Source organism: Arvicola amphibius, chromosome 13, assembly GCF_903992535.2.
Source record: "Arvicola amphibius chromosome 13, mArvAmp1.2, whole genome shotgun sequence".
Taxonomy (NCBI): domain Eukaryota; kingdom Metazoa; phylum Chordata; class Mammalia; order Rodentia; family Cricetidae; genus Arvicola; species Arvicola amphibius.
This window is the reverse complement of record NC_052059.1, coordinates 58,344,329-58,363,260: the sequence shown is the minus strand read 5'-3', so window position 1 is coordinate 58,363,260 and position 18,932 is coordinate 58,344,329. Positions and strand designations below refer to the sequence as shown.

The window sequence follows — 18,932 nt, the reverse complement described above, 5'->3', positions numbered from 1 at the left end:
ATTTAGATTGTTTTTACCTCCTCCCTGTTGTGAACAAAACAACAATAAACAAGTATCTGTGGAGCAGGATGCTCAGTCCTCTGGGCATATGCTGAGGCTGGGTACATGGGATATTAATTTTTAGCTTTTTGATAACTATCCAAACTGATCTAATGTGGCTGCACCAGTTTGCATGCTCATTCACAGTGAAGGGTCTTGCCTTTTCCCTGCATCCCCTCTAGCATTTGCCGTCAGTTCTTCCTTGGATATTTGCCTTTCTGATGGGGTAAGATGAAATCCCAAGTTGTTTTCATTTGTATTTCTCTAATATGTAGGAACGATTAACATTTTTTGAAGATATTTTTGGTTCAGAAATCCCTGTTTATTTGTTACTAATTATCAATGGCATTATGCTTACAGGGAATACAGTCACAGAAAACATTTGTAGATACAACATAAAAATCAGGAGAAAGGAGACAGTGGGTTGCTATAAAGTTACAATTTCCAAGGTAGTTCCAGGTGAAATCATAAATCATTCCCATTCCTTGCTAATGCTCAGATTTAATTAGACATCTTTGCCATTTTGGTTAATCTTACTATCTCCTATTCATACTCATTTGCCACCTGCATTTCTAGAAATGTCTGCTATATTACCCATTTTTTTGTGGGTATAATGCATGGGTGCAATCACCTCCACCATTTTTTATTAATTTTTAAAATATTTTTTGTTTGTTCTTGTTTCTTTTAGAACTCTATATTCAGGTCCCTGGATATGTTTTTATATATTTTTGGAATATAATTTGGAAAATATATATTTTTGGAATATACATTTTTTTTTACTTTTTATTTGTTTAGACATTAATATATTCTGAATATTAATACTATGAGATGTATATCTAGCACAGATTCTTTCCTGTTATGTGGGTTGTCTTTTCACACTGTTGGTTATTTCTTAACTGGCAGATATTTAGTTTCATAAACTACCACTTTTCAATTTTTGGCCTTAATTCTTGGACAAATGGAATCCTATCAGGAAGTGCTTTCCCCTACATCTTGTAAGATATTGACTATATTTCCTTCTAGTAGTTTTAATGTCTTGGTTTTTACATTTAGGCCTTTGATCTATTTGGAAAAGTTTTTGTATAGGTAATAGATACAGCTCTATTTTCATACTTTTGTATCTGTTTTACCAGAACCAATCATTGAAGATGTCTTCTTTCTCTTTCCATCAAATGGCTTTGTCATATTTGTTTAGTATTAAGTGGTTGAAGTTACATGTGCTTATGTAGGCCTTCAATTTTGTTTCATGAGCCTGAATACATGTTTTTATGACATTACCATATCACTTATAATATTATAGCTTTGTAATATATCTTAAGATCAGAAATTGTAATACCCACTATCATTTTTTTTTAACTCAGGGATGCTATGACTATCCAGTTCTTTGGTGATTAGATGTAAATTTGAGAATAGTGGTTTTCCCTTTCTCTGTAGAATGACTTGGGGATATTGATTAGGATTTCACTGAATCTCTAAACATCATTTATATACTAGTCACTATCGTAATATTAATTCTACCAATCCATGAGCATGGGATGTCATTCCACTTTCTAGTGATTTTCTCTATTTCCTTTTCAGAGGTTTAGTCTCCTCTGTAGAGTTCCTTCACTTCCTTGGTTAGATTTATTCACAGATATATTATTTTTGATGTTACTGTGAATGGCCATGTGCCCAGGATCTTCTTCTTTGTTTCTTGATGAGATATACAAATCACTAATTTTTACAAGTTGATATTGGATAGTGCTATATTGTTGGTTTTTTGATTAAATCTAGGAGTTTTCTGGTAGAATTTGGGGATCTATAATATATAGTATCCTATCATTGTCAAAATTATGGATAGTTTGACTTCTTTCTGTATTTTTGTCCATTTAGTTTCCTTCTCTTGACTTTTCACTTTAACTAGTACTTAAAGCAAAATAATTGAAAGGAATAGGGCTAGTGGATATCTCTCTCTCATTCCTGACATCAAAGAAAATGATTCAAGCTTTTCTTCATTTACTCTTGTGTTGTCTATGGGTTTCTCATATATAGTTTTTATTGTTGAGGAATGTTCCTTCTAGTTCTCTAGGACTTTTATCATGAGAACATGTTGCATTTTGTCAAAGGACTTTCTGGTGTCTTTGAGATAATCATATGATTTTTGTCTTTGTGTTCATTTGTGCATTTTATTGTCTTGAATAACTTTTGTATTTTGAATCATCCTTGCATTTCAGAGATAAAACAAATGTGGTTATGGCATACAATATTTTTAAGTGTATATCTTTATTCTTTTGCAAAGTATTTTATTGAGTAATTTTGAATCTGTGTTTTTCAGGGATATTAGCCTACAGCTTAATTTTTGCTGTTGCATCTGTGCCTTGTTTGTGCATTAGAACAATATCAGCTTCAAAAACATTCAGTAATCCTCCTTCTCATTGTATTTTTCTTTTATTGCTTAAGAAATACTAGCTGTAGATTTTCTTTGAATGCCTGTGTGTTGTAGGAGGCTGCTTGTTTGTTCCTGGCTGCTCAGCCCTGAAATAACCACACAGAAACTATATTAATTAAATCACTGTTTGTCCTATTAGCTCTAGCTTCTTATTGGCTATCTCTAACATCTTAATTTAACCCATTTTTTATTAATCTGTGTATTGCCACATTTCTGTAGCTTACTGCCAAGGTACTATCCAGCTTCTGTCTCTGGAAGATATACATGGCTTCTCCTAGGATTCAGTTTAGTTTTCCCTGCCTAGTTCTATTCTGTCTCTTATAGGCACAACACCATTTCTTTATTCATTAACCAATAAAAGTAACACATATACAGAAGGACTTCCTACATCATCTCCCCTAATCTATAAAAATAAAAAGGAAGGTTTTGAATTTAACACAGAAAAAAATACATATAACAAAACAGGTATCAAGCAAGAATTACAGTTACAATATTTATTTATAGTTTATCTTTTATCATAACTAAGAAAAACTATAATTATAACTGTTATTCTATTGCTCCATCGAAGTCTCCAGAAGGATATAATATTACTTAAGTAAACAGGAAGTACATTGAAAGCAACATCCAAAACTCTAGAAATGACAGTTCCACCTATATTGGCAGGTTGTCAGACACTTTCTTCTGTGTCCTGCAGAATGTCTGGCAGACTCTTTCATGAAACAGGAACCCTGAAGGACCAACTCACCTTTAGGCAAGTTCAGTAGTTATTTTACTATGAGTTCTACATGTCCAATTCATACAGCATAACATTAAGCAGTTTAGGCAAGAGCAGTTTCTTGCTCAAATGTCCAGCAAATTTCATAAGAAACCTCTTTGGTGATAAACTTCCTCTTGAAGATATCGGTGTTGCCAGGAGCAGATTGTCTCATTGTCATGAAAACTCCTAAGTTTTTAAAACATTTAAATGCCATATTCTGTTAGTTTTTGAAAGGTTTGAAGAATATACATCAAACAGAAATATATCTCTATATATCTAGAAAACCTAACTACCATGACTACAAGCTTGACTATTATAATTAATTATTTGTTAACCTATATTTCTAGTTTTTTTTTCTCATGGTTTTTTTTTTATATTTAAAAATTTCCATCTCCTTCCCTCCTCCTCCCCCTTCCCTCCCCTCCTCCTCCCCCTTCCCTCCCCTCCTTCTCCCCCTTCCCTCCCCTCCCCTCCACCCATACCGCCCCTCCCTCCCTCTCAAGGCCAAGGAGCCATCAGGGTTCCCCACTCTATGCTAAGACCAAGGTCCTCCCAACTCCCACCCCCCCCCCGGTCCAGGAATGTGATCGACCAAGCTGAGAAGGCTCCCACAGAGCCCGTCCATGCAGAAGACTCAGAGCCCAGAGCCATTGTCCTTTGCTTCTCAGTCAGCCCCCGCTGTTGGCCACATTCAGAGAGACGGGTTTGGTCGCATGATCCATCAGTCCCATTCCAACTGGAGTTGGTGATCTCCCATTAGTTCTGTCCCACCGTCTCCATGAGTGAACGCACCCCTCTCGTTCCTGACTTTCTCGCTCATGTTCTCGCTGCTTCTGCTCCTCATCAGGACCTTGGGAGCTCAGTCCAGTGCTCCAATGTGGGGCTCAGTCACCTTCCCCATCTGTCGCCAGCTGGAGGTTCCCTCCCGGTCCTGACTTTCTTTCTCATGTTCTCTCTCCTTCTGCTCCTCATCAGGACCTTGGGAGCTCAGTCCGGTGCTCCAATGTGGGGCTCTGTCATTTTCTTCATCTATAGTCAGGTGGAGGTTCTATGGTGATATGCAAGAAATTCATCAGTATGGCTATAGGAACTGGCCTTTTCAGGCTCCCTCTCCTCAGCTGCCCAAGGAACTAACTGGGGGCGTCTCCCTGGAAACCTGGGAACCCCTCTAGGGTCAAGTCTCTTGACAACCCTCAGGTAGCTCCTTAAATTAAGATATATGCTTCCCTGCTCCCATATCCACCCTTCCTATATCCCAAGCACCCCATTCCTCCGAGCTCCCCCCGTTCTCCCCTTCACACTTTTCTCTCCCCATCTTCCCTTGGCCCAGTCTTGCCCAACCCTCAAGTTCCCAATTTTGCCTGGCAATCGTGTCTACTTCCAATATCCAGGAGGATTACTATATCTTTTTTTGGGAGATCACCTTCTTATTATCTTCTCAAGGATCCCAAATTTATAGGCTCGATGTCCTTTAATTATGCCTAGAAACCGATTATGAGTGAGTACATCCCATATTCCTCTTTTTGGGTCTGGGTTACCTCACTCAGAATAGTGTTTTCTATTTCCATCCATTTGCCTGCAAAATTCAAGATGTCATTGTTTTTTACCGCTGAGTAGTATTCTAGCATGTATATATTCCACAGTTTCTTCATCCATTCTTCCACTGAAGGGCATCTAGGTTGTTTCCAGGATCTGGCTATTACAAATAATGCTGCTATGAACATAGATGAGCATATGCTTTTGTTGTATGATCGGGCATCTCTTGGGTAGATTCCCAATAGTGGAATTGCTGGGTCCTGGGGTAGGTTGATCCCGAATTTCCTGAGAAACCGCCACACTGCTTTCCAAAGTGGTTGCACAAGTTTGCATTCCCACCAGCAATGGATGAGTGTACCCCTTACCCCACAACCTCTCCAGCAAAGGCTATTATTGGTGTTTTGGATTTTAGCCAATCTGACAGGTGTAAGATGATATCTCAAAGTTGTTTTGATTTGCATTTCCCTGATAGCTAGGGAGGTTGAGCATGACCTTAAGTGTCTTTTGGCCATTCGAAATTCTTCTGTTGAGAATTCTCTGTTCAGTTCAGCGCCCCATTTTTTAATTGGGCTAATTGGCATTTTACCATCTAGTCTCTTGAGTTCCTTATATATTATAGAGATCAGACCTTTGTCAGTTGCAGGGTTGGTGAAGATCTTTTCCCAGTCAGTAGGCTGTCTTTGTGTCTTAGTGACAATGTCCTTTGCTTTACAGAAGCTGCTCAACTTCAGGAGGTCCCATTTATTCAATGTTGCCCTTAAGGTCTGTGCAGCTGGGGTTATGCTTAGGAAATGGTTCCCTGTGCCCATTTGTTGTAGAGTACTTCCCACTTTCTCCTCTATCAAGCTCAATGTGTTCAAATTAATATTGAGGTCTTTAATCCATTTGGACTTGAGTTTTGTGCATGGTGATAGATATGGATCTACTTTCATTCTTCTACAGGTTGACATCCAGTTATGCCAGCACCATTTGTTGAAGATGCCCTCTTTCTTCCATTGTGTACTTTTGGCTCCTTTATCAAAAATCAGGTGTTCATAGGTTTGTGGTTTAAGATCCGGGTCTTCTATACGATTCCATTGGTCAACTTCTCTGTTTTTATGCCAAAACCAAGCTGTTTTCAATACTGTAGCTTTGTAATAGAGTTTGAAGTCAGGGATGGTAATGCCTCCAGAAGAACCTTTATTGTATAAGATTTTTTTGGCTATCCTGGGTTTCTTGTTTTTCCATATAAAGTTGATTATTGTCCTCTCAATCTCTGTGAAGAATTTTAATGGGACCTTGATTGGGATTGCATTGAATCTATAGATTGCTTTTGGTAGAATTGCCATTTTTACTATGTTGATCCTCCCAATCCACGAGCAGGGGAGATCCTTCCATTTTCTGGTATCCTCTTCAATTTCTTTCTTCAAAGACTTAAAGTTCTTGTCAAATAAATCCTTCACTTCCTTGGTTAGAGATACTCCCAGATATCTTATGCTATTTGTGGCTATTGTGAAAGGTGATACTTCTCTGATTTCCCTCTCTGCTTCCTTATCCTTTGTGTATAGGAGGGCGACTGATTTTTTGGAGTTGATCTTGTAACCTGCCACGTTACTGAAGGAGTTTATCAGCTGTAGGAGTTCTTTGGTGGAGTTTTTGGGGTCGCTTATGTATACTATCATATCATCTGCAAATAATGAAAGTTTAACTTCTTCCTTTCCAAATCGAATCCCCTTGATTCCCTTATGTAGTCTTATTGCTATTGCTAGAACTTCAAGCACTATATTGAAGAGATAAGGAGAGAGTGGACAGCCTTGTCGTGTTCCTGAATTTAGTGGGATAGTCTTGAGTTTCTCTCCGTTTAATTTGATGTTAGCTGTCGGCTTGCTGTAAATAGCTTTTATTATATTTAGGAATGACCCTTGTATCCCTAATCTCTCCAAGACCTTTATCATAAAAGGGTGCTGAATTTTGTCAAATGCTTTTTTAGCATCTAATGAGATGACTATATGGTTTTTTTCCTTCAGTTTATTTATATGATGGATTACATTGATAGATTTTCTAACCTATATTTCTAAATTATGCATTGCATTTTCAAATTAGCTGCACAAACAATACCTTAATCAAGTATATATATGTATATATATAGATATATAGATATAGATATAGATATCAAAATTGATCTTAAATTTGAATCAATAAACCAAGATCCAATGCAAAATCCATCTCTATGGCATATTCCCCTTTAAATATAAAGAAACATTTATAAACAATATTTGGAAATTTGGGTATAGTTCTCTCCAAACTTATTCCTGCTTTTTGTTGGGAGAAGTATTTTGTGGGTGACCTTTCAGGGGGCCTTGGTTCATCAAACCACATTGGTCTGGAAGAAATTCACAGGTTCTCATCTTCTATGGAAACAAAAGCTGAACTTCTTTTCCAGAGCAACATATCCTTAGACCTAAATTTTGAAGTCAAGATAACTTTAGAACATATATGTTGGTTTAGCTTAGCAACCCATACAAGGAACTGTCTCTCTGTACTTAGCCCCTTCATAGTCAAATAATATAAAGAAAACATAATAATATACAGAATCCAGACTCTGTTTATTTTCCATCTTTATGTGGCTTAACTTTCTTATTCTATTACTTTTTCTACAAGTTTACTTTGTCTCTTTAAAGACTTTGCTTTATTCTTTAAACCATTTACTTTCTTTTATAACTGTCTATATAATTTTTCCTCTCTCTCGGGAGCCTATGCACATTTATCCCACACTGTGACCTGTTTATCTGAATGTGGCTGTCTTTATTGTGTATCTGTAATCATTTTCTGGCAAGAACCACCTCTTTTTTATGCTAAGCAGGCAGACATTGCTAGGGTCTACTCTGCCCAGTCCAACATGGTGGAAGCATGTTTGCTGCTTCTGAGAGCCATTCTCTTTGACACAGATCCAGGCTTGCAGCTGGGTGTGTCACCATTAAACAGTTTGTAACATGCTGCTCACAGACACCATTTAAATTCTCCATAGCCAGACCTCCCGAAGGAGTCAGAGTTCATGTTTAGCAGCATGGCCCAAGTAGTAGCTGTTTTATTTTATTTATTTTTATTTACTTATTTAAAAAAGAAAACAAGCTATCTTTTTTCATTATACATACTAATCCAAGTTTCCACTTCCTCCCCTCCTCCCATTCCCTCCACATACCCTCACACCCCACACCTATCCAATCCTCAGAGAGGGTAAGGCACATTGCTTTAGGGAAGGTCCAAGGCCCTCCATACTATATCTAGAATGAGCAAGGTATCCATCCAAAGAGAACAGGTTCCCAAAAAGCCAGTACAAGCAGTAGGGATAAGTCCTGGTGCCACTGCCAGTGTCCCCTCAGTCTGCCCCAGTCATACAACTGTCAACCACAATCAGAGGGAGTAGTTTAGTCCTATTCTTGTTCCTCGCTGTTCTGCTGGACTTTGTGAACTCCCATTAGCTCAGGTAGACTGTTTAAGTGGGTGTACCCAACATGATCTTGAAAGCTTTGCTCATATTGTCATTCCTCCCACTCTTCAGCTGGACTTTGGGAGCTGAGTGCAGTGTTCTGATGTGGTCTCTGTTTTAAAACCACCCCTTTTTTGCTACTGCTGAATCAAGAAGACTTCTCTTAAAGGAGCTGCAACATGCCACCAGCAAGAAGAACCCACTGGAAAAAAATGCAGCCAAAATTTATTAGTGTCTAGAAATCCTTTCCAAGCCCTCTTAGGTTTTATGTGGATTTAGCAAGCACACGTTGGCATGCCAATTTGTAGTAATGAGAGGTCACTATATACAGTTTTTGTGTTGTTATGTCAGGAGTGAGCAGCCAGGAACAAACTAGTGGCCCCTACAATACTGGTGGAATTCTTCTATCAATACATCTGGTCCTGAACTTTTTTTTTTTTTTTTTTTTTTGGTTTTTCGAGACAGGGTTTGTCTGTAGCTTTGGAGCCTGTCCTGGAACTAGCTCTTGTAGACCAGGCTGGTCTCGAACTCACAGAGATCTGCCTGCCTCTGCCTTCCGAGTGCTGGGATTAAAGGCATGCGCCACCACCGCCTGGCCCTTGAACTTTTTTTTAAGCTTGGAGGTATTTCATTAATATTTCAAATTCCTAGTTTGTTTGGGTTTGTTTAGATTGCTGAATTCTCTGGGTTAGTTTTGATGGATTGGCTGAATCTAAAACTTCATGGGATTCTTCTGTGTTTTTTAACTTAATGGAGTACAAGTTTTTAAAATATTCCCTTGTAATATTCTAAATTTCTTTGGTATGTGTTGTAATGTTTTCGTGTTCAGTTTTGGTGCTGATCAATTGTGCTATCTCTTTCTTTCTTTTGTTTAGTTTGGCAAAATATCTGACAATCTGTTAATCTTCTCAAAGAACCAGCTTTTAGATTCTTTGTGTTATTTGTTTTTTTTCTATTTCCTTGATTTCTGCTGGGGTTTTTATTATTTCTTGCTGTGAACTGGTTCAGATTTTGCTTATTCTTGCCAACTTTTTGAGCTGCATCATTAAGCCATTTACTTGTGCCTTTACTTAATTTTTAATGTAGGTACTTAGAACTGCAAATTTCTCCTCTAGGACTGTTTTCAATGTGTCTTATAAGGTTTGTTGTATTGTGTTTTTATTTTCGTTTAGTTCAGGATTTTTTATTTGTTTCTTAATTGTCTTCATCATTTAATAATGTATTGTTTAATATCCATGAGTTTGTGTATTTACTAGAGGTTTTTATTTTGGGGTGGTAGACTGGATTGAAACTGAACAGTTTATTTAGTTATTTATTTTATTTTTTCACTGAATTCTTTTTTTCTCATTTATAAAAAAGGTTATATAATACATGCATATATTTTAATATTCATGATCTTTTATGGTAAATGATTAAAATTCTTTCTTTTGTACTTTTGAAATATTTAGCATATGCTTTGCATCTTTAGTTACCTTACAGTGCACAGCACACCAGAACCCCTTTGTCTTAGTCCCTATACCCATATATCTGTTGTCCTCATCTACTCATCCTTCTGCTCTCCCAGGACTCTGGTTACTATCATTCTATTTTCAACTGCAGTGAGATCACCTTTCTACTCTACATATGAAAAAGATTATGCAGTATTGTCTTTCTGGTGTGGCTTATTTTATTTAACATAATGTCTGTGGTCTGTGTTATTGCTGGAAACCATTTTCAAGTCTACGATCTATGCTAATGCCAGCAGTTATGGGCAAGGAATCTTCTTTTGCAGTGATATCTAAGACTTTAGACCATAATTAAGAAGGAGAGACATTAAAGGCTTCTGTGACAACCTGTCCCTATTCCCCACCCCCAAAAAGAAAGAAGCAGACTAGACAGGAAGCTATTGAAGAGAGTCCTAAAACATTGTAATTAAGATGCTGAAGTGTAGCTCTTTGCAGTTGAGGGCTTCTGGACACTGTGGGTGGGGGAGCTCAGACAGAACTCAGTTATCTTTAAAAGGCTGGTCAATGGGATATTCACTATGTTCCCATGAGTATATAGGCAACACAAATTAAACTTCATTTTTTTTTCTTTTTTGGGGGGAAGGCACAGGGTGGAAGTGTGAACCTCAGAGAGATGGGAATCAAGTATGATTGTGGTGCATTATATGAGGCAAAAATGTAAAAAGAGTATGCACAATAGAACCCTATTCAGATTTAGAAAAGAAGAAAATTCCGTTATTTATTTATTTGTGTGTGTATGTGTGTGTATTTATGTGCATTTTGTGTGTATGCTATTGCTTTGTGGTTAGATAGACAATAAGCGGTGATTTCAATACTTTTGAATTTGCAAATATTTTTTATGTCTTAGAATGTAGTACATTTAAGAAAATCTTCATGTGATACTAAGGGGAATGTGCATTCTTTGCCATTTATATAGAGCATTTGTTAGTATCTCTTAAGTTCACTTGCTGTAGGATTTCAATTAATTCTGATGATTCTCTTTTGATATTTTGTCCAGGTAAACTGTTTACCTGAGAAAGTGGGGTATTAAAATTGCCAACTATTACTAGATTAATATTAATTTCTGTTTTTAAATGTGACTTATGTTTTTTCTTGGTCAGTTTTTAATTATGTTTTCTTTTCTGGGCATACTTAATGTTTTAACTACAGATAATTAAGGAAGTGAGGGATACTTTTCATCCCTGAGGCCCTGAGATAACCCCCCCATTTGGCTATCCAATACCAAGTGGTCAGCCCTAACATTATATACATATGAGCAATACTAATCAAACACAACCAATTATATTTATATACACATTTAATAATAATAATAGTTAAAGAAAAAATCATGAATTTGAGAGTGAACTAGGAAAGGGATATAGAGGGGGTTGGAGGGAGGAAAGCAAAAGGGAAATGATGAAATAGTATTTTAATTTTTAAATATTTTTTAAGAGAAAGGAGAAAATGTCATAAACTGTTTTGAATGACTTGAATGTAGCTTTTAGCTAGATTTTCTTTATGTCTACAATATAGTTGGCACTTGCAACTAACAACTGACAAATGCTACACTGGAAAGCTTGTGACACAGGATGTGGATGGGGCTCCAGGCCCCGTGGCAGGTTTGAGGACAGGCTGTAGGTGCCTGGTGAGCAGTGTGTATCTGTGGCACAGAAGTACACGGCAGAGTCTTCAGGCTGGGCATCTATCATGTGCAGGGAGAACTGTTTGCCTTTTTTATCCAGTAAAACTAGTAGTCTTTGGTCCTGCTTTTTTTCCATGTTTGACCGAATGTCAATAATGAGCTCAGGATGTTTTCCATGTCCTTGTTTATACCAAAGGAAGTAGGTTGAGGCACTGTCTACATATGTGCAGTTGATGACAGTGCTGGCTCCCTCTTGGATGGTCAGGATTGAAGGACGCTGTTCCACCTGCTCACCGTAGCTTGCCTCTATGCATAAAAATGAAGAGAAAAGAGAATGGTTGTCAGGTCATAATTTTCCAGAATTCTCTTTTTCTATAGTAACTAGAGAAGAGCTGAATAAAATAGAATTCCTTCTAGATGTCTCAGAAATGCCTACAGAATGTTCTGTGACTTTAAAATCTTAACTCACCATTCCACTGCAGCCAGAGAAACAGGAATAAAGTAGGAACATATGCCTTCATTGTTCTCTCAATGAAATTAAGATCCAGTATAGATTCTGAGGCCGAGCAGGTCAGTTACAGCTATTAGCGTGTTGTTCTTTCCAAGTAACAATTCTACCACTTGATTCAGCCACTCAGTCACTGAGAAAAAAATGCTGTGCTTCCGCCCTAAGTTTGTACAACTAGCATACAAGAAAGAGAGTCCTCTGTATACTCCCTAGCAATTGAGGTCTACTACCACCTTGTGGTTGCATTCTTAATCAGTGAGGCCTTTGCTTACATGTTCTCTGACCTATGAGGTACTCAGACACATGAAACATCAATGTATTCAATAAAATAGTTTCTAGTACTAAGACATCAGGAATGGTAATTGTACACACTAGTGAAGCTGTTTCTTATCTTTAAATTTAACATAACATATGTGTGGTTCTTCATATATACATTTATATATGTGATATTTTATATATAAATATTTGTGAGATGTGTTCTATTTGTGTGTGTGTTTGTGTCTGTAATGTTTTTTTTCTGTTTAGAACTGTAGTTATTAACCCACCTCTGTATCACAGAATGATTAGATCATTCACCAAGCAACTCTTCTTTTTCTTGGAGACAGATGCTTAAGTCAATATTTGTCTTTAATAGTTATGGAATCCAGGAAAAGGCTTTTCCAGCTCTCTCATAGATTTTTAGTTGCATACAGGCAATCTTTATTCTATTTCAGTGAGTTCTTGCTGACAATACAGATGTGATGTTTTTGTACTTGCATCTTACCTTCCAGAGAAGTCTGCCTGGAATCACAAATACGCATAACTACTTTTAGGAAAGTTCTCGGGCATAATTTGGTATTAAGCATGGCAACATCCATTTGGCTTACTCTCATAGCATCCAGTGATTTACTGATAGAATAGCAGTGGTGAATTCCATGAAGAACTTGTGAAGTCTTGCAATAAAACCAGCATTCCTCCTTCCCATGGATCCTCCGAGACACCGTGCTTCTGGCCCATTTCCTTTGCTTAGTGTCATCTGAAAATACCTACTAACACTGTCTATCTGGCAACTCAGTATACACACAGGCTTGGGAAGCAGGTAGTCCAGATTCACTGACCTTCCTGTCCTCCATTTCATTTCACCTGGTATCATCCCTAGCCCTGCACAGGCCAGTTGCCTGTCCTATCACTCTTCCTCCATTCACAGAGAATCTTGCTGAATTTTCTTTCCTCCATCAAACCCATTCCTTTGTGTCAAATGCCAGTAGAGACACTTCTTTTGCAAACCTGGTGGCTGCTCCTGTCTTGGAAGCAGGTAGTCCACCCTCACTCTTCTTGCTGTCCTTCATTGCAATTTTTCCAGTTTCATCCCAACCATGTAGTGAACCACTTGTATGAGCCTGTCTTTCCTCTCTGCTTCTATTCCCCAGGGATTCTACTATATACTGGAGAAGACTCAGCTTTTGTCCTTCCTGTGGATCCTCTCAGCATCCCCTCTAGTTCATTCTCTTTCCTTCCTGCTACCCTCCAATACATAAAAAGCACTTTCTATCCCATTGACCACATTGGCAAGGAATCAAGTAAATTATTCACACTATTCTTCCTGTCCTTCACTACAATCTCTGTATTCTCATGCTCAACCTGGTAACAGCCTGCTTACAGGTCTCTTCCTTCTTCAACACCATTCACTGGACACTGCAACTCTTGGTTTAGTTCAGGGTCCCTAACCATTCCAATCCCATCTCTCCACATAATTATATAATTATTTGTCTTACTGCAACCTACCTAACGATGCCCTCTTCCCACCACACCCCAAATCCCTATGGATCCCACCTCGAGGTGTTAAGAAGATCAACTTAGCTTGTTACTTAAACCTCTATTAAACTTTTATTTCAGGCAACAGCTATTTCTTTATGTCATACATTGGCCCATAGAAGCATCCTCTACCAGGCAATCAATAACAACAATAATTCACTAAGATCTGGGGAGTTCAACAGAATCCAAGGAAGGAAACACCTACTAAACAAAGGCAATACAAGATATCACAACGTAGAAACACCATCATCCCAACCCAAGACACCTATACAAAATTCCAAACATTTAATAACCAAGACAATATATCTTTACCAGAACCCAGTAACCTTAGTACAATAGACTCTGAAAATGCAATAAAACTGAACAACAAGCTAAGGTTATCAAAAATACATATTTTGAATTTACCCAAATATCACAAAAGATTTAACTAAATCTCTTAATAAAATCTTCTAAACACACAAACAGTGAAATAAAATGAAAACAAAAAACTGTTCAAGACATGCAAGTAAAAATAAAATCATGACTTGATCCTACCCTGCCCCCATGTCTGCCCTTGTGTCTGAGGTGGCCTTGGAATACCAGGTATCCCTGTTTCAGTGCTGAGGAGTTTCATCCAGATGGACAGGAACAGTTCCTGCTCCTACACTGAGGAGATCCACCCAGAGAGTCAGTCATAGTAGACTGGACCAAGACACCAAGACTCTCCTAGCTCTATTTGAAGGAAGAGATGGACAGGCGCCAATGCAAGAAATGCTCCAACATCCTGAAAGGCAACATGACATCACCAGAAACCAGGGATCACGAAACAAGAAGAATTGAACACCCTACTCCAGAAGAAATAGAAGAAATCGACTTTAAATGGAACATTATGAAAATATTAGAGGACCTTAAATGGGAGGTAAAAAAACTGCCATAACGAAATAGAGATGACAAACAAAAAGGTTGAGGAAATGGATAAATCTCTCAAAGATACCCAAGAAAAACAAGAAAAAGCAATCAAACAGGTAAGGGAAACAGTTCAAGACTTGAAAAATGAAATGGAGGTAAGGAAGAAATTACAAACCGAGGGAAGGCTGGATATGGAAAATCTGGGTAAATGAACAGGAACCGCAGAGACAAGTATTACCAACAGAATACAAGTGATGGTGGACTCTCATTGGTTAATAAAGAAACTGCCTTGGCTTTTTGATAGGGCAGGATTTAGATAGGTAGAGTAGACAGAACAGAATGCTGGGAAGAAGGGAAGTGAGGCAGATGTCTCAAGCAGTCGCCATGCCTCTCCTCTCCAAGACAGACACAGGTTAAGATCTCTCCTGGTAAGCCACCCCTCGTGGTGCTACACAGATGACTAAATATGGCTTAAAGCAAGATGTGAGAATAAGCCAATAAGAGGCTGAAATTAATGGGCCAGGCAGTGTTTAAATGAATACAGTTTCAGTGTAATTATTTCAGGTGTAAAGCTAGCCGGCTGGCGGGACGCAGCCCTGCCGCTCCTACTACATACAAGAGATAGAAGAAAGAATCTCAGACACTGAAGATACTTCAGAGGAAATAAACTCACTGATTAAAGAACAAAACAAATCAAACAAATTCTTAACACAAAACATCCAGGAAATCTGGGACACCGTGAAAAGACCAAACCTAAGAATAATAGGAGTAGAAGAAGAAGAGTTACAACTCAAAGACACAGAAAATATATTCAACAAAATTATAGAAGAAAACTTTTCCAACCTAAAGAAGGATATTCCTATGAAGGTACAAGAAGCATACAGAACACTAAATAGATTGGATAAAAAAAAGCATCCCCTCGCCATATAATGATCAAAACACAAAACATACAGAATAAAGAACAAATATTAAGAGCTGCAAGGGAAAAAGGTCAAGTAACATATAAAGGGAAACCTATCAGAATTACACCTGACTTCTTAATGGAAACCATGAAAGCCAGAAGGCCTTGGATAGATGTACTGCAGACACTAAGAGACCATGGATGCAAGCCCAAACTACTATACCCAGCAAAGCTTGCATTCACCATTGATGGAGAAAACAAGATATTCCAGGACAAAAACAGATTTAAATAATACGTTGCCACAAAACCAGCCTTACAGAAAATACTAGAAGGAAAATCACAAACCAAGGAAGTCAACAACACCCATAATAACACAAGCATCTGACAACTTTCCACCAGCACAACTCTAAGAAGGGAAACACACAAACTACCACCAGAAAAAATAACCGGAGTTAACTACCACTGGTCTTTAATATCACTTAATATCAATGGACTCATTTCACATATAAAAAGGCCCAGGTTAAGAGAATGGATATGAAATCAGGACCCAACATTCTGCTGTTTACAAGAAACACACCTCAAACTTAAATACAGATACTACCTCAGAGTAAAGGGTTTGGAAAAAGTTTTCCAATCAAATGGACCAAAGAAACAAGTGGGTGTGGCTATACTAATATCTAACAAAATTGATTTCAAACTAAAATCAATCAGAATAGATGGAGATGGACACTTTATACTCATAACAGGAACAATTCATCAGAATGAAGTCTCTATCCTGAATATCTATGCCCCTAATATAAAAGCGCCCACTTATGTAAAAGAAACATTACTAGAACTCAAAGCATACATCAAACCCCACACTCTAATAGTAGATTTCAACACTCTACTCTCATCAATGGATACGTCAACTAGACATAAACTTAGCAGAGAAATAAGAGAACTATCAGATGTAATGAACCAAATAGACCTAACAGACGTCTATAGAACATTCTACCCAAACAGAAAAAAATATACCTTCTTCTCAGCATTGCATGGAACCTTCTCAAAATTTGATCACATAATTGGTAACAAAGCAAACATCCATAGATACAAAGAAATTGTAGTAACCACCTGTGTACTATCGGATCACCATGGAATAAAGCTAGAATTTCTAACCCCAGAAAGCCTACAAACTCATGGAAACTGAACAGTCAACTACTGAACCACACCTGGGTCAAGGAAGAAATAAAGAAAGAAATTAAAGTTTTCCTTCAATTCAATGAAAACAAAGACACATCATACCCAAACCTATGGGACACTATGAAAGCAGTGCTAAGAGGAAAGTTCATAGCACTAAGTGCCCACATTAAAAAAAATGGAGAAAGTACACATTGGAGACTTAACAGCACACCTGAAAGCTCTAAAAAAAGAAGCAGACTCACCTAGGAGAAGTAGAAGACTGGACATAATCAAACTGAGGGCTGAAATCAACAAAATAGAAACAGAAAACAATCCAAAGAATCAATGAAACAAAAAGCTGGTTCTTGTAGAAAATCAACAAGATTGACAAACCCCTATCCAAACTAATCAAATGGCAGAGAGAGAACACGCAAATTAATAAGATCAGAAATGAAAAGGGGACATAACCACAGACACAGAGGAAATTCAGAGAATCATTAGATCTTACTACAAAAGCCTGTATGCCACAAAATTGGAAAATGTGAAAGAAATGGACACTTTTTAAGATAAGCACAATATACCAAAATTAAATCAAGACCAGGTAAACAGTTTAAATAGACCTGTAAGTCGAGAGGAATTAGAAGTTGTTATCAGAAACCTCCCTACCAAAAAAAAAAGCCCTGGACCAGATGGTTTCAATTCAGAATTCTACCAGAACTTCCAAGAGGAGCTAATACCTATACTCCTTAATGTGTTTCACAAAACAGAAACAGAAGAGTCATTGCCAAACTCCATTCATGAAGCTACAGTCACCCTGATACATTTTCCTCTGCTCCCCTCTCTTCCTCTTCCCTTCCCTTCAACCCTCTTCCATGGTCCCAATGCTCCCAATTTACTCAAGAGATCTTGTCTTTTTCTACTTTTCCATGTATGTCTCTCTTAGGGTCCTCATTATTGTCTAGATTCTCTGGAATTGTGATTTGTAGGCTGGTTTTCTTTGCATTATGTCTAAAAGCCACTTTGAGTGAGTACATATGATATTTGTCCTTCTGGGTCTGGTTTACCTCACTCAATATGATGTTTTCCAGCTCCATCCATTTGCCTTCAAATTTCTAGATGCCATTATTTTCTCCTGCTGTATAGTACTCTGTTATGTAAATGTACCACATTTTCCTTATCCATTCTTTGGTCAAGGGACATTTAGGTTGTTTCCAGGTTCTGGCTATGACAAGAAATGCTGCCATGAACATAGTTGAGTACATGTACTTGTGGTAGGATTAAGAATCCTTTGGGTATATACAAATGTGGTATCACTGGGTCTTGAGGAAGGTTGTTTTCTAATTTTCTGAGAAATTGTCATGCTGATATCCAAAGTGGCTGTACCAGTTTGTACTCCCACCAGCAATGCGGGAGTCTTTTCTTTACTCCACAATCTCTCTAGCATAAGTTGTCATCATTGTTATTATCTTGACTATTTTTACAGGTGTAAGATGAATCTCAGAATTATTTTGATTTGCATTTCTCTGATGGCTAAGGATGTTGAGCTTTCCTTTTGTTCCATCACACTGAACCAATCTTCCAGGACACTGTTGAATAGAAGTGATGAGGATGGACTTTCTCGCCATCTTCCTGATATTGGATGGGATGACTTTAGACTCACCCCAATAAGTTGGAACTGAATTGTAAATTTAATGACAGTCTTAACAAGTTAAGAAAGTTCACTTTTATTCCTAATTTATGAAAAATTTAAATAATCAATGATGAATTTTGCCAAAGGATTTTCAGTATATATTGAGATTATTTGACATTTTCCTTGTTAAAAATACATATATTACTTTTCAAATTCTATACCTACCTTAACTCATCAGTTTCTCTATATAATAAAAGAATACTTCAAAGAATACTTCAACCAGGTATAGTGGTGCGGTCCTGTATTGCTGTATGTGAGAAGCTAGACAGCATTGCTAGTCTGAGGGTAGTCTGAGATACAAATCAAGAGTCTCCCTCACTTACCCATCTCTCTCTCTCTCTCTCTCGTTCTCTCTCTCTCTCTCTCTATATATATATATATGTGTGTGTGTGTGTGTCTGTGTGTGTGTGTACATACATATATGTGTATATATACATATATGTTATATAAAATTAAAATTCTGTTTATGAATCTAAGAAAAATATAAATAATAAAATCAAGTAAGTAAAACTATTATTCATTCACCCCATGAAGTCATTTTGGGGGTATTGAAAAGAAATATATACATGAGTGCATCTCAAATAATTATAAATTAAAACATAAAAATAAGCAACAGAAAATGTTACACTCTAATTTCA

At 37.4% G+C, this 18,932-nt stretch overlaps 1 gene segment (V, D, J or C); it reads right to left on the bottom strand.

Annotated features, from left to right (window-relative positions):
* Positions 1 to 11,218: 11,218 nt before the first annotated feature.
* On the bottom strand, positions 11,219 to 11,909 carry LOC119799837. The segment is given in 2 exon segments: positions 11,219 to 11,661; positions 11,825 to 11,909. Coding segments are annotated over 2 exon segments (495 nt in total).
* Positions 11,910 to 18,932: the final 7,023 nt, after the last annotated feature.